This window comes from Schistosoma mansoni, chromosome 1 (assembly GCF_000237925.1).
Source record: "Schistosoma mansoni strain Puerto Rico chromosome 1, complete genome".
In the NCBI taxonomy this organism is placed as follows: Eukaryota; Metazoa; Platyhelminthes; class Trematoda; order Strigeidida; family Schistosomatidae; genus Schistosoma; species Schistosoma mansoni.
This window is the reverse complement of record NC_031495.1, coordinates 64366510-64391950: the sequence shown is the minus strand read 5'-3', so window position 1 is coordinate 64391950 and position 25441 is coordinate 64366510. Positions and strand designations below refer to the sequence as shown.

At 36.9% G+C, this 25441-nt stretch overlaps 1 protein-coding gene across 1 annotated transcript; it reads right to left on the bottom strand.

Moving 5' to 3' along the window:
• Positions 1-424: 424 nt before the first annotated feature.
• Smp_001040 (kinesin heavy chain) lies at positions 425-23272 on the bottom strand. Its single transcript, XM_018795195.1, has 16 exons — positions 23082-23272; positions 22955-23044; positions 22745-22849; positions 22664-22712; positions 22574-22629; positions 22447-22534; positions 21408-21637; positions 20320-20614; positions 16091-16255; positions 14063-14310; positions 12520-12807; positions 8555-8746; positions 6121-6413; positions 3862-4096; positions 2273-2593; positions 425-763 (listed from the first exon to the last, which is right to left on the bottom strand). Exons 1-16 carry the CDS (start codon positions 23199-23201, stop codon positions 488-490), a joined length of 3051 nt encoding a protein of 1016 aa, XP_018649532.1. The 5' UTR covers positions 23202-23272; the 3' UTR covers positions 425-487.
• Between the last annotated feature and the right edge of the window lie 2169 nt (positions 23273-25441).

Sequence of the window (25441 nt, the reverse complement as noted above, 5' to 3'; positions counted from 1 at the left end):
ATAAAACAATTTTTTTGTTTTGTTTATAAGGCTCATAGTGTGGATGTGTGGGTATGGGTGTGTGTGTGTGTATGTGTAAAAGAGATAATGTGCAGTTGCTATGAATAAAAATAAAAAAAAAACAATAATGATAGTTTGAAAAGAGTTACATAGGTATATATGTATTGTTGTACTTAAATACGATTGCATAACTGATATATTTGTTCCATATGTTCTTATGTATATATACGCATTACCTAATTGAATTCCTATCTGTGTATATAAGCAGTGAATAGATCAGCCAGTGGTACGGAATGGTCGGAGTGGCAGTGGGAATTCCCCATATTAGCGCGCGTGCGCCGCGAGAGATAGAGATTATAGATCAGGTTTTTCCCAATATATTGAATATGTATATTTATATTCTTTATGTATACCAAGTGAATTCAAATGAATGACAGATAGAGAGAAAGGTTAAACACAGACAAAAAAAATAATATCAGCATTATGATCATGGTGCACCGAGAAGATCTGGTCGTACAACTGGTTGTGAATTAATTGATGCACCACCAACACCACTAACACCATGAAGATTAGTAATTGGAGCATGTCCTGCACGTATTGGTTTAGCTATTTGTGATTGACCACGACGTGCTGTAACATTACGTTGACGTACAACTTCTTTTATTCGTTCCACTTCAACTTGATAACGTTTACGATCACGCATAGCACCTTCTTTAGCTTCTTTCAATGATAATTCTAAACTACGTACACGTTCCAAGGTACTCTAGAAAATAGTTAATTAAAAAAAGCCTTAATTAAGATTCTATATTTTATACTTAGGTATGTATAGATGCATATATAGACAGATCATCGAGATAAGAGTTAACTGGTAAAACCTACCAAAGCCTCAGCAAAAACTCTGTCGGACAGTAAAAAAATGGCAGTTCACAGCACAGAACCTTAACATGGTGAACTCGAATACAAAAAGGGACAAATATTCTCCAGCACTGTTGAGGAGTCCCAAAATAGGGCGAAACGGCCGTCTAGTGCTTCCAGGTTTTCCCTGGTGGTCTAGCTTCAATTGACTCACGCTTTCAACTATGAGAATACTAAATCTCCACAAAACCCCCTTCTGATAAAATATTTATAGTTTGTGTTTTTCCAACAATAAATTTAACAGTTGATACTATTAAGACAATAATTATAACTCGACTCTAAAAACGTTTGAACTACATTCGTCAAACTTTCCCATTACAAATTCAAAAGCCGATCTAGAAGTGAATCGACGATATTAGTGGAGATGTTGGGCGTGTCGAATACTTCACTTTTCTTGAGAGTCTCATCAGTCTCGATATTCCGTTGTTTCAGGAGATCTCGGTACGGATTCAGAAGGTTCAGTAGGCTTTTACCAACTTGCATCACTTGTGACGTGGGAAACATATCCGTCTGCCAACCAAATTACCAGTTCACTGTTCAGCTTTTCGCTTCACCCTAACTTATAGGAGTGAGACATGACGATTAAGAACAAAGGATATTCCCATGTAACTAGTATTCGACCATAGGTGTCTTTGAAGTATGGCTGGTGTATTTTGGAACCACGGAGTGACCGATGTCTGGATTAAGAATGGAGTACTAAGTAAAGATGGCAAATCAATCAAATAAGTAATGAGTTTTCATCAACTGAGGTGGTTGGGATATGTGTTACGTATGTACAACCACCACCTACCTCGACGGCACATGTATGTAGGGATAGGTTTCAAGAAAGTTCATGAAGTCATTGACAATTGGACTGAGTCTTGTTAATAGTTGTAGACTACCTGTTTAGTGTACGCGTGATTATCGTAACCAAAGGTTAGAGACTTGAATGAAAAGGTTCAAAACCGTTTGCAATGGCGTAGGTGCATTCATTCACTATCTTCACCCTGATTCTGAGCTTCTGTATTCTTCAAAGCTTTCCTTGTTTTTATTTCACTAATTTATTATATTTCCTTCTCGAATTGTATCTTCGACTCTGAATATTTCGTAACACTATTGATACTGTTACTACCTCAACTAGCCTGGGGTTTGGGCTGACAATTTCATTCGTGTGAACGGGGTATGGTAACTTGAATTGATGTGCATACGTATCAGGTTCTACATTGTGACTAACTGACCGTAAACAGGCGCACACGCCAGGAATATTGTCGGGAATCCTATGCCCATCACATAAATATATAGACAGCATATAAGGATGTATGATTTTACGAGAAAAAAAGAAACCCATATATTGTATACATCTACAAAACTAACTAACCTTTAAACGTTTTTCCATTTTCGGTAATTCACAACGTAATTCTGCATTATCATGAACAAGTTGTTTATGTACTTTTGTTAATTTATCTAAATTATTTTCAAGAAATGCAATTTTTTCGCGTTGTGCTAATGTACCAACTTGAATTGGTTCATCATCATCGTCATCATCCATAAGTAGACTTTCAGAGATTTGTTGTTGTCCTGGTATACCACCAGCAGCGTTCGGTGTATTACCACCTTGGTTAGTATTATTATTACTATTATTATTATTATTAACAGTGGCTTTTTCAGCTGCAGTTAACGCATTTACACGATTGGCAGACTAAATAAAGAAGGTCAAAAAAAGAAGGATTAGAAAAGTATTACAGCTGATGGAAACAGTAGGATTATTAAACAACGGATGGAATTTGTATTCACAGGGAAATTGTAATTGTGTATTTACTATATGCTGGCAACTTGAACCGGTTGATTATTTTTTGAGTACGCATTAGTCTTTGAGAATAGAAGCTGTGTCGACCGATTGGCCACAGGATACCTAATCGTTGTATGTGGTTAAGTTATGTTTGATTAGCCTCAACATCATAGCTCTACATGAAAGGAGTGCTATAGTTGACATATTGTAATAACTTAGAGTTTAATTTATTTAATTCGATACCAAAGTCATTGATGATGTGAAAAAGGTGGACGAAAGTGAATACCTAAGGTTTTTACGCTTCTAGCTAACAAACAGCATTGTTCATAGCTACAGAAATAAAAACGATTCCCCAAGAAGTAAATTATGAGGAGAAAAATTGACTTATTCGATTAGTTCTCAAGTAATCATACATTATGAAGTAGATAATCATGATGACCAGAATGCAGTTATAATCGGTTGATAAAATTGCTGCACGTAACATGAAGAATGCTGGTATAAAACGATATTAGCGTGTCTGAGTTTATGTAAAATGTGACTTCATGGATTTGTGCCAAAACGTGTCACAAATCCATGAAGTCACTGACAAGTGGACTGAGCCATGTCGGTAGGTGTAGACTACCTGGTTCGTGCAGCAATTTTATCAGCCGATTAGCAATCGATGGTTAAAGACTTTGAATGACATGGCTCAAAATCGTTTGCAATGGCGAAGGTGCATCCACTCTTTGTGTTCTACCAAATTCTAATCTTCTGAATTCTTCATGTCCCTATCTTTTTAATAGATTAGAAAATGGTCAATGTATAAAACGTGAAACTATTGAAGAGAAACAAATCATATGCCCTAAAACAATTCAACAAAATCAATCCAATGAAAATCAATATTGTGATCCTAATTCATGTCATTTCTGTGCTAATGTGGTATGGCAACTCGAACTGATGTACGTACGTACGAAGTTCTACGTTGTAACTGACTGACTGAAAATGTTGAAACTGGACTGGTTGAAAAAGGAAATTATCGACTTCTTTTGATGGTTCATACAGATACTAAATTGTTATAACCATCAGGGAATTACAATTACGGGTTCAATTCATGCTACATAACATAATAACACAGAATATATGTACAAACAGATAGATTATCATTTACATTACACAAATATAATGGGGGAAACTCTAACCTTTTTAATTCGACAATTAAGATCTTGTATGAATAAACGTCGTAGATTATGCAATGTTTGTAATTCTTTAATAACAGTCTCTTCTAAACCGCGTAAATCTTCTTTTGCTTGTTCACGTTTCTCTGTAGTTTTCTCTAATGTTTCCAATCGTGTAGTTTTATTCTCTAATTCTTCACGTAAACGTGTAACTTCTTCTTGAGATTTTTCTGATTGGAATTTGAAATTATTTGCTTCACTATAAAAAAAGGTTGGATAGGTGAGGAAGACACAACAATTAATGACTTGACAGTTTAGCTTATCAACAAATATGAATAAATCAGGAGGGGTTTTTGTGGATATTTCAGTATCTTCATAGTTGAAATCATGAGTCAATTGAAGCTAGACAACCATGGAAAACCTGGAAGCACTGGACGGCCGTTTCGTCTTATTATGGGACTCCTCAGCAGTGCACATCCATGATCCCGCACCCGCGAGATTCGAACCCAGGACCTACCAGCTTCGCGCCGGAGCACTTAACCGATATGAATAATGTCAAACAACGTAGTTTATCGTCAATCAATGAAGACTTGATGTTTCTTAAACAAAAGAGTCATCTAATTTCATAGTTTGCATCAGTGGTAGACATTATTTAGACGAAAATTGGGAACTAGGAAGAACTGAACAGCTGTCTTGTCCTGGTATGAGATTCCTTAACATTGATCATAAATAACCCCACCGAGAACCGAATCTAGGAATTTCAGGTTTAACAACAAACGCTCAGGTTCAGTGAGTTAGAACTCAGTACTTTTTATAAAAATCTAAAGATTTAATTAGTCACCGCGGCAATGTAAAAGAATTTATTGCTGTACACATGCCAAGTAATCGTCTACTTGACATATTATGGGGACTGGTGCTGGAGTACGACGGAAGAAATTTAGAGGCATTAGTGCTTTCAGTCCATGAAACTAGAGACCACTGATCAGTGTCTTGCTGGTAGATATATGCATTCGTGTTGGAATCCGGATGATAATCGTGACCAAAGGGTGTAGACTTCAATTATCATAACTTATAACTAACTGAAGTCGCACAGGTGTATTGATTCTTTGATTGTTTTCACAATTGCAGACACTGCTATACAGATATTGCTGCTCTTTTGCTATAAATTGTGTTTATTTTATTCAGTTGTGACAAATCTATGCGAGAACATTAGACCGATAGATACATAAGCATAAACCACTACGTTGATTTTGAATTATTCCAACCACACTTATTTTATATGCTTTGAAAAAACCTATCTCCTCTCACATCAAGTAAGTTATCAATGTAGAGCCTGGCACAAGTGACCGTCAACCCGAATTCTCACATCTGATTAGTACGACTAGATAAAATTAACAAGATGAGTAACAAGAGTCAAAATAACTGTGGCATTAGTTATAACGGGAATGTGGTTCGGAAACATTGAGTGGAGGAATACTGGAATTCAGTGTCGAGGGTGAACGCATCAGGTGCCATGGTGACTGTTTTTCAACCATATCCCTCAACATCTTCAACCACTGGTTGTGATTGTCGCGCGAATCCGTTTCAGATAATCTCTATCAGCAGTCATGGTTCAAACCAGTAGTCATGACTTCATGAACTGATGACAGATTTTGGTTGGTTACCATGAGATGCCATCCAACTTACTCCTCCTACACATACTGACATCCGCTGTCGACGCTGACAGTAGTTAGGGATATGTTACACATGTCCTAAGCATCTCAGTCAACAAACATTCACTACCTCAACAATTGATCTAGCATCTTTGCCTTATTATTATTATTATTATCATCATTATCATTATTATTATTAGCTTTATTCAATACTATATTTTTGGTACAATATAGAATTCTCAGCACAAAGTACTTCAACAAGTTTCCGTTTCCTACTTCTTCGTCCTTCCTGACGATAAATATTGAGTGATCGCCAGTTAGAAGTTAGCAGCCCAGTCAATCGACAACTGGATAATGTACGTTCTTCTCGCTGCATATTGCCAGCAACCACGATATCTCTGATTAGGCCTTCTGTAAACTTTACGGCGAAAGGTCTTACACTTTTCGTAAACGCACGAAATTAGATAACTTGTTGAAATATCTAGATGACAGGAACAGGTAGCCCAGATGTTTAAACAGGCCGCCTTAATCTTGATACTGTTCATTGGGTCATTTCGCGAAACGCAAACAATCCTTTGAAGGTACCTATGATCGAAAACCTACAGTATATGCGATGTCACAAAAAACTTACTCTTTGTATTCTTCTAATTTTTTCTGTTTTTCATCTAATTCATCACGTAAACTTTTCACTTGTGCAGCATAATGTTCTGATTGACGTTTAAATTCTTCATCTAATTTAGCTCGTATAGCTGATTGTCCAGATAGAATTTTTTCATTTTGTTCACCTGAACCAGACATAAATTGTTCATTGGCACGAAGTTTTGCTATTTCTGCATTCATATTATCTACAGTTTCTTGTAAATGACGTTTACGTGATTCGGATTCATCAATTTTATCGGTTAATGTGGCAATTTTTACTTCAAACTACAAAAAAAAATAGTGAAAATGTTGGACAAATAGATTTTTTTACTCTAGGAGATGTATACATAGATTTAGACTTCCGAAAGAAAAATAAAAAAAATTCGACAGAATATAAGGAATTAGACTAAATAGATTATATGTATTTAATCGATATCAGTCAGTCAGTCAGTCAGCTACAACGTAGGATCAGGCACATATACGCATCAATCCAAGTTGCCATACCTCATTAGCACAACAAGATGAACACGGGATTCATAGAAGTAATTAATTTAGTGGTGGTAGTATATAAGGATATAGTATAGGAAGGAAGAAAGTTATGAAGCACTTTTAATCTCATGGTTTAAGGACAGACAAAGAGTGTATACACCTACACCATTATGATCGATTCTGAGCCATGTCACCTAGAGTCTCAAACCATTGGTTACGATAGTCACGCGGATCCCAACCAAGTAGTCTGCATCTACCGACATGGCTCAGACTAGAAGTTAGTGACTTCAAGCACGGATGCCATGTTTTTGTTCGGCCGCCCCTAACTCTCTTCCAACCATCCCCTACACTAGTCAGCATAGCGTGTCGTGGTAATCGGTGTTCAGGCATACGTAGCACGGGGTTCAACCATCTCAATCGATGAAGATTCATGACCTCATCAACTGATTAAACATCATTCCTTAATACCCTGTGTCTAACCTCACTATTACTTACCCGGTGATCCCAGCAGATGCGAGCAATATTTCTAAGGCATCTGTGGTCAAATACCAGTAACTTACGAGTATCTTCTACTCTTAATGGCCACGTTTCGCAGCCGTAAAGTAGAACAGAGCGAACTGCTGCGCAGTATACTCGTCCCTTAATTGATAGACGGATATCTCGTCTTCGCCATAGGTGACGTAAGTTGGCAAAAGCCAAACGAGTTTTTGGAATCCGTGCTGAGATTTCGTCAGACATCAACCCATTAGGGCAAGTAACTTTTATTCCTTGAAATATGAAGTTAAAAATGAAAAAAATAGTAATGGATAACATAGAGATTGTGAATCAATCTAAGTTAGACCACTAGGCTTATACTGGTGATGGTGGTTTTGTGATTTCCTGTTGTTAGTCTTTAAAACTGTAATTAATCAGTTTCCATTGCCATATGTACGTCTTGGATGGATTGCCATGATATATCTTATTTAGTCACCAATGTCTACATTGAATAAATTGGTAGCTATCTGGACTCAATAGCTAGGTGAACAATGATATGGCGTTTGGAGCGAAAGGTACCAGGTTCGAGTCCCGTAGTGAACATCAACTTTGGGATGCACTTACATCCAGCTGAAGAGTTCCAAATAGGACGAAACGTGCGTCCTGAGTACTATTGCTAGCCATCATTTATCTGTTTAAAATCAACTCTTAGGTTAAGTATGTTACTAATTGGTCGATTTTCAAAATAAACGATAATAGGATTGTATCTTCGAAGAACATCAATTTTATCAGTATTATTTCAAGTTAATAAAATAATTTGGTGTTCCAGGTAAAAGATCGTGAAAACGTTATTTCCATTCAGTGACGTGTGATAACTATTTGGTTTGAATGATCTTCTTGTAGAGATTAGTCACTTCTTTCTCTCGAACTTTCATACTGCTAGTTCAAGTATTCTTATGTATTATTTGTTCGAGTTACATTCATTGTTTTATGAATATAGTAATGTTATAAGTAGTAAAATTTACAAGATTAAATTAATTGCAATAAAGGATGGAACGATTGTTCAGTAAGTACTTCTACTTACCTATTAGGTTGACAAATCAGGGATATTTCTTACATATAGTTGAAATCATGAGTCAATTGAAGCTAGACCACCATGGAAAATCTGAAAGCACTGGACGGCCGTCTCGTCCTATTGTGGGACTCCTCAGCAGTAAGCATCCACGATCCCGCCTCGCGAGCGAGATTCGAACCCAGGACCTACCAGTCTCGCACGTGAGCACTTAACCGATAGACCACTGAGCCGGCCGGCATCCAACGGTGTTAATGTCTAACTTCAACTAATCCACGAAGTTGAACAACCATTTATATATATATATATATATATATATATATATATAATGGCAGAAATGAATTAATAATAATAGTAATAATAAAAATAATCAACAATGAATATAACTTACAGCATGAAGTCTTGTACGTAGATCTTTTGATTCATCATCACTTTTACGCATTAATTGTACATGTTGAACACGTTCTTCTTCTAATTGACGTACACGGGATTGCAATGATTTTGCTTCAGTTTTCATTTTACTTATATATAAACGAACTACAGTGAATTCTTCATCTAATCGTTCAGCACCAACAGATGGTTTCTATTATGATATATGAAGACAAAGAAAACAAAGCACACAACTGTAAAAAAAACACGGCAAAAAACTATGAATGTATATTTCAGATTCAATGGTGAAATCTACAGACAAATAGATGGGGTCGCGATGGGTCCATCCCTAGGTCCTATATTGGATATTTTTTTCTCGAAACTAGAAAACGGCCCACTGACACAACAGATTGAAAAGTTTTCATTTTACTGCCGATATATGGACGATACGTTCATCCTATGTAACGACTATACTGACTTAATGGAGACACTTCAGCTATTCAATACAGTTCATCCGTCTATAAAATTCACATGTGAGGAGGAAAATGGAGGTAGAATAGCTTTTCTAGATGTTCTACTTAAAAGGAGAAAAGACGGGTCATTATACAACCTTTCTCAGTTTTGTTCCACTACAATACAAAAGGAACCTGATTAGGACATTATACTATAGATTCAAGACCATTTACTCTCAAGATACGGTCGAAGATGAAGCAAAGGCATTATACACGACCCTGAGAGAAAACGGATACCCGGAGAAATTTATAAGTAAATAATAAAAGAAAGCATAAAGAATGCCTAACTGTGAATAAAAAGCCTCTGTATATACGCCTACAATTCAGAGGCGATGCACCTAGTAAAATGCTAAGACTGAAGTTACGGAGATCAATCCAAAGGACTTTTAATGCAGGTAAATTACAACTAATATTTTCCACATGTCCAATGATCACGCCGATGTTGAAAGATAAATTGCCTAGACTAGCCACTTCTTTCTGTATCTATCAATTCAACTGCTCCTGTGAAGCAAGTTATATGGACAGATGTTCTAGGAATTTGTATATTCGGGCTCGTGAGCACCTCCCAGTGTGGTTAAGCAAAGATGTAGTCAAAATGGTTAACAGCTCCATTTTAACTCATTTAGTTCAGACGGGACATAGAGCCAACATGGAGCAATCTTTCACAATAATATATCGTGTTAACAGCAGTCTACCTAATTCCTTCAGACTGAGAATCCTGCAAACAGCTGAGGCAATTGCTATTCGGATCAAAAAGCTAGAGCTTTGCAAATAGAAAGAGTAATAAAATGTATGAAATAATGGTGAAACTTAATATTCAGGAAATAAACAAATTTGGAATGATGCAGTCGATTTACAGCCTTACCACTACTACGACTTAAGGTAATGACTACTAATACTGTTATTATTGTTACTATTATGACACGAGAACGTTAATCTTGGAATTAGCCAATTAACTTAATCAATGACTTGATAGAATTATGTGACATGTATGGTCTGGCTTGCAATAACCGATTTTTAAGATTATCTATCCTATGCTAATCACTACTGCACACCTCGGAGGTAGATGATAGTATTATTATTATTATTTAAACACATAAATATTGGTAAAAGGAAGCACCAGATACATATACGCCGCACAAATCTCATTCGATTTGTGTGATGGCTGTAATACTGCTCGGATGCCCATACCGAAGCAGGTGGTTTTCTTAGGGGGTAACACCCCGAGCCTTTGACCCAAAGGTCTGTTCCACAAGGCAGTGGAGCATCGTGAAAAGATGCAGTCCCATGGTAGTCGGTGACCAACGTTTGATTGATACGCCACTTGTTCCTTCAGGATACTGGAGCCCATGTGTACTATTGGTTTGGAATCAGAGTTTTCCAACTCTCCTAGGTGAACATTCCGTGTCCACCAACCCGGTTAAAGCTCCGGACATTCGCTTTTCGTCCTCTCACTTTCGTGAACAACACCCCGGCCACGAGAATGCAGTGAGTAAGACTTCCCTGGCAGAGGCTATATATTCGCGTGGCCATATGAGAGCATTTCGAGAGGGAGAGCGGACTCTCCCCACTCTCGGCTGTACCAGGGCTTTTGGAGGCCCTGGTAGCAGTTGGGAATACTGTGAACAATCTTGTTAACTCATTCACATTAGATTAAGTTACGTTTCCTTATGATAAATGTTACATACTTCCATTTTATTTTTCAACCAAAAATGTACTACAAAACTGATAAGCAAACAACATATTCAAAAGTGTATATATGAGCATATGAAACAATCAACTAATGAATCAATTTGATGAAATGAAGTGAGAAATAGTTTACATGTACATAAAGAAACTTATCACCAGCTGAGGACAAGTCTTTCTGCATTTTTGCATATTGGATTGACTTCTCTTAAAAATGTATACAATTACATTATTTAAAAGTCACCTTAACTATATATATTTATATAAGCTTTCTCTCTCTTCCACAAACACCCACATAAACATACACACACAGAAAGAGAGAAAGCTAGTAAATTGAGTGTACTTTAACTACATTTTTTTTCATTTTTATGATAGCATAGCAATAGAAGAGGGTGAAGACACTTACTGATTGATTGATTGATCGATTAAGAGTAATCAAAAATACATATCAATCTAATTTGTGTGAATCAGTGAGGTAAACGATTTCACATACGTGTGAAAAAAAGGATTTCTTCACATATGAACGCTTTATGTTCAGCGCTTTCCAATATAATTGAGAATAGTTTTTCCTACCTAGTGTTCAAATATTCAGGGTTTTAAACTATAATGTTCTTTTCAGTATGAACGCTCTAGTGATAGCCCCCAAATGCCCTGGTACGGTCGAGAGTGGGGAGAGTGCGCTCTCCCTCTCCAAACGCTCTCACATGGCCAAACATATATAGCCTCTGTCAGGGAAGTCCTACTCACTGCCTTCTCGTGGTACTATTGTTGTTTACGAAATTGAGAGGACGAAAAGCGAATGTCCGGAGCTTTAACCGGATCGGTGGACACGGAATGTCCACCTAGGGGAGTTGGAAAACCCTCATTCCAAAACAATGGTGCACATGGACTCCAGTATCCTGAGGGAACAAATGGTGTATGAATCAATCGTTGGTCACCGGCTACCATGGGACTGCATCTCCTCACGATGCTCCACTGCCTTGTGGATCAGACGTTTAGGTCGAAGGCTCAGGTTGTGGCCCCCTAAGAAAACCACCTGCTTCAGTTTGGGCACCTGAGCAGTATCACGGCCCTCACACAAATCAAATGAGATTTGTGAGGCGCATATATATCTGGTGCCCCTTTTTACCAATAATTTATGTGTTCAAATAAATAATTAAATAAATAAACATCAGTTCAAGTTGCCATACCACATTAGCACAGAGATACAATCGTCGATTCAAATCCCATATTGGTAGAAGTAGTAAGAGTATAAGCATTAATGTGAAAGATTAGGGTTTGAAGATGTTATTGAAGGAGTATAATCCAGTGAAATAAATTTGAAGAGAGAAAAAAGATAGGGACATGAAGAATTCAGAAGATTAGAATTTGGTAGAACACAAAGAGTGGATGCACCTTCGCCATTGCAAACGATTTTGAGCCATGTCATTCAAAGTCTTTAACCATCGATTGCTATCGTCTCGCGGATCCCAACCAGGTAGTCTACACCTACCGACATGGCTCAGTCCACTTGTCAGTGACTTCATGGATTTATGCCACGTTTTGTTCTGGCCGCCCCTAGCTTTCTTCCAATCTACTCCTACACCATAAAGCATTTCTTACTATCATTGATATTACCACTTTGGTATTCATCCTGATCATGTCATGGGTGGTAGTTCGAACCAGTGTATATTTGTACCAGATTCTACCTAACCACACTCCCTAAATGACATGTAAAAGTAAAGTATACATATATATATATATATATATATATATATATATATATATATATATATAAATGTAAACCTACCGTCAACTGATCATTTAAACATTCACCAACATCAATTAAATCTTTTAATAAACTTGACATCATTTCAGTATATTTCTTCTTTTGATTTTGATGTGTATCTTTTAATTGAGATAATTCACCATCTTTACTATGCATTAATCTAGTTTGTTTTAATAAAGATTCTTGGACATCTTCTAATTCTTTTGCTTTTGAAGCAATCTCTTGTGCTTTTTGATCATAATTCATAGCTAATTCTTCTAAAGCTTGTAAAACTTCTTTAACCTCTTCTTTACTTGATTGATATTCAGCCTAAAGATTAAAAAAAAAAGACAGAGTAAGTGACTGAGTAAAAAGGGGAAAGAGAGTAACAAACTGTAAACACAAACAATCAACAACGATCTCAATAGTTCAATGGTATTGTCTCAGGCTGTGAAGTTGAATGACACGACTTCCCTTTAAGAATCCGGGTACGCAATTTTTTTTTGAAATTACGTTCTCTGAGCTAGATGGTTTGATTTTCTACCTGGAGTTTATGCTGATGATTTTTTATTCAAAAAAACAATGAAAATTTTACGACTAAACCATCCAACTCAGAGAAGAAAACTCTGTCAAAGTCATCTACCTAAGCTACAAATCTTCTGTAACATCTCGGATACTCATTGCCTGGTGAGTCCCAGATAACAGGAAATGCAAGTTCAATCAGAATTTCTAACCGACTACCTCTAACCATTTAAAACCAAAGCAATTACTAAGCATAGATGGATAGTGGCTAGCAGTGGAATCCAGGACGCGCGTTTCGTCCTATTTGGGACTCGTCAGCTGGATGTACCTGCATCTCAGAGTTGATGTTCGCTCTGGGACTCGAACCCAGTACCCACTGCTAGCCACTATCCATCTCTGCTTAACATGCTTGTGAATTGAGGCTATATCGAGGCAATACGCACAGTATGCACATATGCCAATTAGAGACTGACCAGTTGCAGTCCTAACACATCGATGGGAAGATTCAAACAAGCAATACTGAATGAATTCAAAGCAATTACTGTTTAGTAAAACTATGAGTAAATCTAACCATCAAGGGATTAAATCAAGGAAAAATCACGTCTGAAAACTATGTCATCTCTCTTGAGATACTGTGTGGTACCTCTTTTTACAACTAAGCCATACATTCACTCCTTTTAAGTAACAAAGGTGTTCTCGTAGAAATGTGCAATAGTGAAAGTACAATATTCAACATTTAAACTGAACAGGTGGATACTGAAAGATCTGGCTGTAAGAAGCTAAGAAACTATGCCAGTTTAAAATGACTACGTCTCTTTACGTGAACTGGATACTTTGGTTTTCACTGCCATTTCCTACTCAATATTTCTCCTCGAATGTACGAACGACTGTTTGTGTCATGAAAAAATGAGGTGTTAAAATCATAGCTACAATGAGTGAAAGTCAAGTAAGTACAGCATGACAAAAATCAACTAAATCAAATAACTAAACCCTAAAATGCGTACAGTATTAAAAATTGATTTGTCAAATAAATGCACAAAGGAAACGAAAAATTATATTATACTTGAAGGTTTGTGATCTCTTTCAGTTGACCTTCACGTTCTTTACGTAAAGTATTGATGATTTCATCTTGTTCTTCAACTTGTTGTCGAAGACGAGCAATTGTTTGAGCTTGTTTATTAATTTCATCATCTTTATCATCAAGTTGTTGATAAAGTAACTGTAGTTGTTCATCACCGACACCACCCGCAGTGGAACTTAAAGTATCACTAATGGCAGCGACACGAGATGATGGAAGTGAAGCGGTGCTCGCTGTGAAAGTGATAATAACAATGGAAGGGTTAAGGTGGCTTATGACACATGAGTGTAACAACCTATATAACGCAAACATAAACATTTGACAGCTAACAATTTCAAGATACGAAACATTTAGTGGATACAATCCATAAGTAGTAAACTTGAATTCCAGTGTTGAAAAGAGATGACTCGAATTATCACAAACCATCACTACCATTCCGACAATATTTGTGAAGTAAATAATTTAGTAGTCTTTTTTAACTAATAGGTTGAAATAATGAAGTTGTAGGACTTTAGACGAAAATGTAAGCTTTGTCAAAGTGGTGATCAATACCCAGCATAGATAATGTAATACTAACAATTACAAAATCTACAAACTGATCTTATCGTCAAGGGCAAATAAAACAGTATAAAATTGTCCATAATCTACTGGCTGACTACAATTAACAACCAGATAGACAGTGGGATTAAGACTGGACGCTAACCATCCCAACCAACGTGACAATATAATTACTGAAGGAGATACAATCAAAAAGCGATGATAAGCAACAATTAACAGACAAATAATCACTAATGATATCATAAATTGAACTGCTAAGTATGTTAGGTGAGGTTCAACTGTACATAATGAATGTGTGTGTAGGCGGGGTATTGCATATTTCTAGTGTATAAAGAGAGTTAACTCTAGCTAGTTAATCGATGATAAAAAATAGAGAACATAGAATAAATGTACATCATGAATCCAAACTGTTAAACTTCCTAATCAATAATAGTAAGGAAGCTTAAACTTAAAATAATACACTCTCTTAATAAAGGGAATGAATGAATGGAAAGGTTAGATAGTAATTTTTAAAATAAAATGTTTAGGCGCAGATAAAAATGATGAATAATTCTGTTCTACACAAAACAAACTGGAGGTACATTGTTACCCAAGGTCTCTCCAACCACTAAACAGTTATTACACGAAAGCAGACCAAGTGATAAAGACCTCAAACTTTATGGAACGATGCCAATTTTCGACTAATCAAAAAAATCCATAACAAAAGGGTATTAAGAAAGGCTAAACACACGAAGATCATAGTTTAAAATGTAACTTTAAAATACTTAGATTTGTAATAATGCAACAGACTAAGTTACATAGCCTCCAAATGCTGTCACATGACCATGCCTATATAGCCTCTGTCAGGAAAGTCCTACTCACTGCCTTATCGCGCCACGGGTGTTGTTTACGAAATTGAGAGGACGAAAAGCGAATGTCCCGCGCTTTAACCGGGTTGGTGGATGTGGATTGTCCACCTAGGGGAGTTGGAAAACCCTCATTCCAAACCAACGGTGCACATGGGCTCCAGTACCCTGAGGGGACAAATGGCTTATGAATCAATAGTTGGTCACCGGCTACCATGGGAATGCATTTCCTCACGATGCTTCACTGCCTTGTGGATCAGACCTTTAGGTCAAAGGTTCCGGGTGTGGCCCCCTAAGAAAACCACCTGCACCAGTTTGGGCCCCTGGGCAGTATCACAGCCCTCACACAAATCGAATGAGATTTGTGCGGAGCATATATATCTGGTATTTCCTTGTACCAATATTTATGTGTTTAAATAAAAAAGCACAAATGAACGATAATAATGGACTACATACAAACAGAAACAAATGAATGAAACTTGTATATATTTGAGATGATAAAGTTACCGTGAAGCACTCGGATAGAACATCAAAACATCATTCACAGATACAGTTTGAAAATGAAACTAAGAAAATACAAAACAGAAAGAAAAAGAAAAGACGAAATCACCTTGAGATGTATTTGATAGTTGGACACCTTGTGGTGTAGTTGCTGAAATGCTATCTGACATAAGTTTAGTTGGAAATACATCTGGAGTTGTTATGTCCTTTGTATCATCTATGGCAGCTAAATATTGAGTTTCTGTAAACCATTCAGCTTGACTGACAGACTCACCTGAAAATTTTAAGTATAATGGAAATTATTATAAATAGATGTACAAAGGAATAATGAAATATAAATTTTGAAGTTAGGTTCACACAATACATGTACAAGGCATTCTAATACTGAACATCATACGAGTCAGTATGAAATTCTATAATGTAAACCAAGTAGATATAAGTAAGTCAGTCAGTCACAACGTAGAACTTCGTTCGTACGTACGTACGTACATCAGTTCGAGTTGCCATACCACATCAGCACAGAGATGTAGTTGTCGATTCAAATCCCATAGTGATAGAAGTAGATATAAGTAGGATATACAGTGTAGGAATTGGCTTGTAAACAAAAATGAAACACCTATGTTAATTAAATCAATGCTAATTATCTTTTTTGGTTTGAGTAGTTGAGTATTTAGTACCACTAGTCCTCCTTAAATATTAACAATATGTCTAGTCTAAGAGCCTAGTATACAAACCTGTGAATAAGTTACATTTGAACATGTTATGAAAACGGAAGGTTTATCCAAACAATTCAATTTAACAGACAGTTTACACATCACGAATTGACTATAACTACACAATCATTGAAAATACCAGTGATGGATGATCCATGATGATTGCCAAATATATACGGAATCAAATTAAGTTGGAAATGTGAATCACTACTGTGTGCTAATTCAATGATCTGAAGGCATACTTTTTTTTAAATCTGAACATATTGAGTATACATCAAGTTACTTGGTTACTGAACTATACAGAGATATACATGGTATAAGAGAATAATACTAATATTCGTGATGTTACTCAACGTTATTCTATAGAGTATGGAGACTTAAGTTACTTGACTGACATTCAGATATTTTATAACTGAGGTGGGAAACTATTGATAATCTAGTTGAAATCATGAGTCAATTGAAGCTAGACCACCATGGAAAACCTGGAAGCACTGGATAGCCGTTTCGTCCTATTGTGGGACTCCTCAGCAGTGCACATCCACGCCTCGTGACTGGCCCTCTTATTGATAATATGATTGAGAATTCATTAAATGAGCATAAATGTAATTTTCTATCTACCCTTGGAATTCTTGTCTCAAAAAAAAGAAAGGATGGAAATCCATGATCAGCAAATGTGAAACGTTCATTAAGATACTCTTTTGAACAGCCTGTTAGCTATAGCTAAATTAATGAATACAACTATCGTAATAATTACGATCCATGGATCTTAGTTTCATAATTAGGTATTTTCTCTGTTGTAAAGATTGTGGATAATTTTGTAGTGTATTGCTTTTATTTACTTCAATTTATCAGCATTTAATCAATGTCACAAAGTAGAACCTGGTGACCGTGTACATTGATCCAAGTTGCTACATCCCATTTCATTCAAGTCTCTAACCGTTGGTTATGATAATCACGCGTACATTAATCAGGTAGTCTACAACTATTAACAAAACTCAGTCCAGTTGTCAATGACTTCATGAACTGATATCATGTGTTTTGTTTCACCGACCCAAACTTTCTTGAAACCTACTCCTACAGCACAAAACATCTGCCGTTGAGGTAGGTGGTGGTTGTGCATACGTAACATATATCCCAACCACCTCAGTTGATGAAGACTCACCACTGATTTGATTGATTTACCATCTTTACTTAGCAATCCATTCTTAATTCAGACATCAGTTACTCCGTGATTCCAAAATACATGAGCTATACTTCGAAAACACCTATGGTCGAATACTAGTTACATGGGAATATCCTTTGTTCTTAATCGTCATGTCTCACTCCTATAAGTTAGGGTGAAGCGAAAAGCTGAACAGTGAACTGGTAATTTGGTTGGCAGACGGATATGTTGCCCACGTCACAAGTGATGCAAGTTGGTAAAAGCCTACTGAACCTTCTGAATCCGTACCGAGATCTCATGAAACAATGGAATGTCAGGACTGATGAGACTCTCAAGAAAAGTGAAGTGGTGGACACACCCAATGTCTTTACTCACTACCATTAATTCAGGTACTGACGCATGCCAATCCCGGAGTAACACTGCATTTGGAGAGAGAGAGCCGCAAGTCGAACATGGTTGTGTGTTATTGTTGAGGCAGTCAGAAGACTGAATTTGTCGGTGTCCTCACCGCACAGAACTATATTATCTGTGTATTTTACGTTGAGAAATGAATCTCATGGTAGATCAACCCGTCAGAAATCAAACGCTGAAAATGCTATGTCTAAAACGATGTCTATAACAAAGTTAATTAGAAATGAGATAGCGAACGATCTTGACAAACATCGCTTGAAATAACCGACTCTGATGACAGTTCGAGTACAGAGCCTGTACGATGTTAATGTACTTCTTTGGTTTGCCTTATAACGACAGATACTGCCACGGAACCTCTTGTTCAATGGAGTCAAATGCCGCCTTAAGGTCAAGGAATACAACTATAGTAGGATGTCGAAAAGTATGTTTATTTTCCAGAAACTGACGAAGGGTGAATAGTTGGTCTATACATCTACGTCTAGTTCTGAAGTCAGACTGGTTTTCTCTTATTTGGCCTTCGCGATCTCTAGTTAGACATAGATGTATTATTGAGGATATTTTCGGTGATACATTAGTTAAGCTGATTCCTCTGGGATTGTCACAAGAGGTATTTTGTCCTTTCTTATAGACTGGAACATTGAACGACCGAGACCAGTCAGATGGGACTATGTTCAGTTCTCATATTTCAGTTAAGATCTTAGTCTAACTGCTGAAACTGGACCAACATCCCTAAAAAATTTCGAAAGTTGGTCTATTAGGTACTCCTGCTCTCTCTCGCTTATAGCCTTTCCAACATAACCAGGATTTGGAGAACTTACATCGACTTGCCACTAAGGTTGCTTGAAGATAGTGGACAACTGAAGTGTGGCTGAAGGCCAGTTGAACTGATCCCTAGATTATTTTCCCCATCTATCTAATCTCTCACACCAATAGTGAATAATAGTCCCGTCGTTGAAATTTAAATACCGATCAATAAAATACGATCATTGGCGAATAACACTCCCTATTCCAAGTTACCACTCGATAATGAATAAATGATGAATGAATTAAAAATATCAAAATTAACCTTCATGTAGCCACTATCGATTATCAGTTTTATAGTTGGGAGGATGTGAAAAAATCAGTTATTCTTACTTCTATGAAGCAATGGAACGACCGCCACACATAAACGATACTTTATTGTGAACTAGGAATTCAATAATTAGTCCCAGGATTCCATGATAAAGTCACTATTCTTACAATGAACCCACTATTTTGCAAACCATAAATATATTACGTTTTTATTCCAAATTGAAGCCGTCTGCAAAAATGGTTATACACATGTTTATGCACAGATGATCCAATATACAGTGTAGCGGTTTATTTTACTTTACCGTACTTCTGTAGGATAATTTCTTTGAGATATGATAGAGTTAAAAGATGATGAGTACATGGCTATTGATGCACTTTTAGTGAAACCACAGACAGTCAACTCCCATTCTACACAAAGCTTTATGCACTAAACCTCACTATTTGAGCTGTGGCTTAGTAGTTAAGGCGTTTGACTTTAAGCCACTAAACCCTTGATTAGAACTCCGCTTCATCTACTTCTGTTTGAAAAACCAGGTAGTACATTAGCTCTCATGCTTAGTGTGTGGCTCATACCCAAGTACCTGGTGAGGTTGTTCGACAATATCTTGAACCTCCAATATCTAAACTGCTAGATACGCGTTGATTTACTCTATCTACTTTGAGATACAAATAGTCAAATCAAGAAATGACACCAATCTACGAAGCTTTGAACTGTTGTTACAAATTTTAGTCGGAATTATTCATTTGACATAAGCCAGTGATTAGAAGTTAAAACATAATCACCCTTTATCTAGCTTTAGATTTCAGACACTTCAATACTCGTAATTCATTTATTTTGCACTCTTTTAGGTCGCTGATAAGGTTTTATTCTTATTTATATCTGCTCGTACTGCTGTACTCAATAAAAAATTACTATCAAAGCTTTGTCTACACTGGTGGGAAAAAAGTTGAATTCTTCTCACACACAAGCGCATAACTTACCACCTCGCCAACGTTTAAGTTCACTTTCCAAGTGAGATACAATATTTTGAAGTCTCCTAACTTTCTCTTTTTCACGTTCGTATCGTCGTCGCCACTCATCGGCAGTTAGTTCTTCATTTACAGTGACTAAGTTCTTGATCGTTTTAGCGCGCATGCCAAACATAAGAGTTGATTTTGTCTCAGCATCGTTAAAAGCAGCTGGTGAACAACATATCACCATTGTTGTTCGTGCATTACCACCCAGAGATTCTTGAAGAATACGTGTCAACTTTGAGTCACGGTAAGGAACGTGCGACTGAGAATAGAAAATTTGAGAAATGATTTGAATAACGTACTCAGTTTTGTGAAAATGGGGGGGGGCTTCAAGATTTTCAATTTCATTAGAGAGTACACAATTTTGTTACTGCTTAAACAATAAATACACGTTGTAAAACTATTTTCTGCGTCCTCTACTTAGTGAAAAGTCAACTTAAATTACCATACTCCGAAAAGTTCAGTTAGAATCTACCCGATAAATATGCTAGCAACGTTCAGTTAGGTTTACGTCAATGCTTTTGACGTAACTCCGCCTGGAGCTCCTTTAGGATTACTGCCGGTCCCAAGCATAGATAGAAGGTTGGATATAAGGTTAGCAACCCCATCCAGCAAAAACGAACCTTACGAAAAAACACTAAGCAGAAGATAAATTTTGGTTTGTATTACTCAGAATAGTTTGACAACCGATTCAAAACTGAAATTCTAGTTCGACCACTGTTTATGATGGACAACCACATTATTATAATCAGTCCAAGTATAAAAAGACCATTTAAACAAGAGTATATATGGTTACGCTTGCTTCCAGCTATCACTGGGATCAGTGAACATCAAAGGAACTCGAATAGGTGGTCGATTGTACAGCAACTGACAATAATACACGATTCTGAATTCATACAAGGATTGTAAAAGAATAGTTGTCTATATTGCTCTTACTGTCGCGTGCTATTCCTACCCCATGTTCTATATAAATCAAAGCTCAATCTCGAAATCACATGATGATTTTAACACAACTGAGAAGACTAGACCATAACAACAATAAAGTGGAAACTTACGCTTCCTTCCACAAGTGCATTGATCACATTACCGAGGGCAGACAATGATTTGTTAATATTTTTAGCTTCATCCAAAACAGTGCCTTCAGCTCCTGTTTTAGCAACTTTCTCACTACCAGCCAGATCAACAAGATAAAGTTTTCCATGGAGTTTTTTTTGTGTCTCTAAATTTTCTTGTCGAACAGTAATCATGAATACTGAATGACTTCGAGAACTATGTTCGTTCATGTCTACACGGTGAAAAAATGATAATAATAGCAGAGAAAGATAAATAAGCTTAGTTTGAGAGATATTTGGGCTGAAACTAATATCAAAAGATTCAAATAAATTCTGGACCCTAATAACTCCATACAAAATCTCACTACATAGTTTGTTGACACCAAATATTTTTAATCATTCAGTTCCAAATAAATGTAGCTTTTTAATCGCCAAATACTGAGATTAAATGACCAGTGATCGGACGTTTTGAGTACTTAGACTATATTACAGAAAAACTGTGAAGACTATATTTACTGTAGTAATAGTCTCTGATATACCTGTTAAAGTACCCAACCACTGAGTACTAGAGGCAGTGTGCCTGGAGTGTTTCAGATACCTCAATTTATAGTCATATGGTATCACTAGCCCTTACATACAAAAGTCATGCCGCTACCAATAATTTTAAGTCTATAACTTCAGACACAACCTAAAGCATGTCAAAATGCCACTTTTTGTCTAGCAGTACCTGTATGTTGAGAAACCATTAAGCGTATAACATCGAACAATAATAAGTCTATTTAAGCTAATACGTTTCCAACAGTCAAAAGTACACTAACAGCAAAGGACAATTAAAGTCAATTCCTAGTTAAGAAAAATCTTTAACACATCTGTATTTCTGCTTTTTGAACGTGTTGAGGCAGAAAGCAAGATAAGGTAAATAGTGTCATGAAACACTTCCCTTATTATTGTAATGAAGCTGAAAACAATACTTCTATTTAGCAAGCAGTGGTTTTACGCACTAAGTATTAAGTGGGGAGTGGAAACTACAAGCGAGACTTACTTGTTACGGCTACATGACGATTGGCTTTCCCCTCATCAATGACGTCAAATACCTCCTCAGGACTAGACACAAACCGTTCTGTGGCTCCCTTAAGGTTTTGAGTGAGAAAAAAAACTGAAAATGTTACCTTAACATAAGGCACTCGATCTTTATCTTCATGGACAGGTAGATTTGTCTTCGAAACTAAGCCAAGATATACATTGAATAACAGACTTACCATCAAGCAAATCGCGAATCTTATCCATATATATTTCAAAATATGAAACCTTAGGATTAAAAAATTATTTTTAAGAGTTACTTTGATATGGAATTCAAGGTTTTCATCCATTTGGTAAATGTGATTGAATATGTCGTGTATTATCCGGGGAATAACACCCTGAAAGACTGGGTCACCTAAAATCCCCTGCACGAAAGGTTATTAAACAAATAATCATGCCTCCATAGTAAATGTTTTCCCACTCGACGTCTGACCGTAAGCGAAAATTGTGCCGTTATATCCATTGAGAACATCTGCAACAATTGGTTTGGCAACAATTTCGTAGACTTCTAACTGAGTTGCTTTAGGTTGTACTACATGGTCAAAGTTAAAGTTTTTTCCCTGAAATAAAGAATTATATTGATCCCAAAAAGCTTACTCCAATTGATATTGCTGTTTTGCCATCACCAGGAAACGATACAACAAACTTGCTGTCGTTCGCCTTTTCTAGATCATTGAGCGGCCTTACGCGGCAAATGACCTTTATGCTCTCAGACATATTAAACCCTGTCCGGAAATCTAGATCCGCCGAACGATCGCAGGAGAAAAGCGCGCCAACAAGTAGCTGGCATAAATCACCTTCGCCATCATCTCACTGGTCCAAAAATTGTTGCATTGAATAGCTTCAAGCTCCAAGCTTTGTTGACCCAGAAAAACGAGTTGATCTCTATAGAAATCCAAGATGAGGTCATGCAGAATGCTGTTTTCTATATTTTGATATTATAAGGGTGTACTGTTGTTTTAGTTACCAAGACATTCAAAAGAAATAATACTCTAATCAGGGATTGTGTTCTTTGAAAAGAAGGTTGGAGGTTTATCAAAGTCCTTTAATAAGGTTTTTACATTAGTTTCTAATCTTCTAATAAGGTCGCTTGAACACTAGACAATCCTCGTGGCAAGTGGTTCAAACTTTTGAATACTGTTGGAGAAAACCTGTTTTCTACGGAGATTTTATTTGCTCTTTGTTCCGAAAAATTTAGATGTGTCGTTCAAGATTTCCTTTAAAGTTCAGGGAGTAACAGTGAATTCCAAGTGCTCCTTCTGGAAACCAGTACTTAATGCAGTACAGCAAGGCTCTGTCCTAGATCCTTTACTTTACACACTGTATATAAACGAACTCCCAAGTATTGTTGAGTCCTCGATGCTACATACGCTAATGTGAAAATCTGGCGAGGAATGACAGGAGGCGAGGATGCATGTGTACTTCAAACAAACTTAGATGTTTTCAATAGCTGGTCTAAAAATGGCCGATGCCTATCAACGCAGTCAAATGTGTCCATTTGCACATTGGAAATACAAAAGCAAATAGAAACAACATGGAGAAAGATTCGGTGCCCTTAGCTTGGTCTCATGATGATCTCGGGATAACACTGAGCCATGATCTCAAGATCATTGTCAACTGCCGCTAAGTCGCGTGTGTAGCTGTAAATAATTCCCCAAAATCAATAGCTTTCTAAGTGTTCGACATTGGATGCCGGCCACGTTGTTTAAGTGAACTTGTTTAACTGAAGACTTTCGGTCATGCATCCGTACCAGATCACGTTTCGACCCAGCGTGGGACACTGCTCCTACGTTCACTAGCCAGCTTAGAATAAACGCTTCGCGATATATTGATAACGTACCAAATATATCTTTCCTACCTCTTTTCGTCTGACTTCTGTTTTTCATTGGTCGGGGGAAAGCTTCGCATATAGAAAATGCTACTGGTAGCAGGTCGTAAAATTAGAATACTAGTCGTATCTTCACGTGTAAAGGGTTTGGAGATCTATGAATTTTAAAATGGCCATTTACCAAGACAGATACGAATATGTTGACTACAGTTTATACAACGTTGGTGAAATCCATACTTCAAAACTGCATTTGGGCTGCAAGCCTCTGTTTAAAGAGTGATTCGGATATTCTGGAAAAAGTACAGAGGGCAGCTACATGTGCAATTCCTACCTACCTAATTTTTAGGATCTTACGTGAGTTACGCAATTGTCTACACTGACTCATACTGTCGTGATTATCAGCAATAAAATGTTTAGCGCCTCTGAAGGATACGTTTGAGCTGAATAATATATTTAGTGTGAGCAAAGATAACTTATACAGAATGACTACGCCTGTAAGTCCGAGTCATGCCACCCTGACCAATTGTTCCTGCGTTCAGCATTACTGCTCCCCCTCCATGCGTTGCAAGTTGAGTGTGAATTTTCTAGGTTATCTTATATTCATCTTCGAGAATCGTGTGGTTAGGGACCAACACTACCACAGATTAGCCGAGAATGGGACATAGTAGCTGTTCAAGTGTGAAGACTTCTTAGCTTGGTAGTGTTTTTAGTCAACAAACTTTTCCGTAATCCCCAGTAAGATGGTCGGCTTAGATGTCCGAACATCCCATTTCTATGGAGCCATACATTTACGCCTAGTAAATCTATGTATTTTAAACTTTATTCATGAAGAAAGCCTCCTTATTTTAACATGTGGCTACGAGGAGGAATGTAGTAATGGATCATTCGGAAAAAGAGGTGCTTGAACAGATCTCACGATACGTCTACACCGATACAAATACATTCACCCAGACGAAATCTTTCCTAGATTTTAACACATGTAGCATCGGAGTCGGTTTTAAGATGATTAATAATAATGATAATTTGTTCTCAAATAGAAATATGTTACACGAGGGGTGCCAGTTTATAGACAAGATCAAATTTTTACAAGTGCTACAGGATTTGCTGTAATAAGTTAGTTAAGTTGAAA

What these genes read in the sequence shown, in the direction of transcription:
- Smp_001040 (XM_018795195.1), bottom strand. Translation starts at nt 23,201, where the DNA reads ATGTCTGAGAGCATAAAGGTCATTTGCCGCGTAAGGCCGCTCAATGAT. An exon ending in CCAAACCAATTGTTGCAGAT is followed by an intron (nt 22,850 to 22,954) that starts GTTCTCAATGGA and finishes CCTTTCGTGCAG; the next exon opens with GGGATTTTAGGTGACCCAGT. An exon ending in AAGAGATCACAAACCTTCAA is followed by an intron (nt 12,808 to 14,062) that starts GTATAATATAAT and finishes TTTAATCTTTAG; the next exon opens with GCTGAATATCAATCAAGTAA.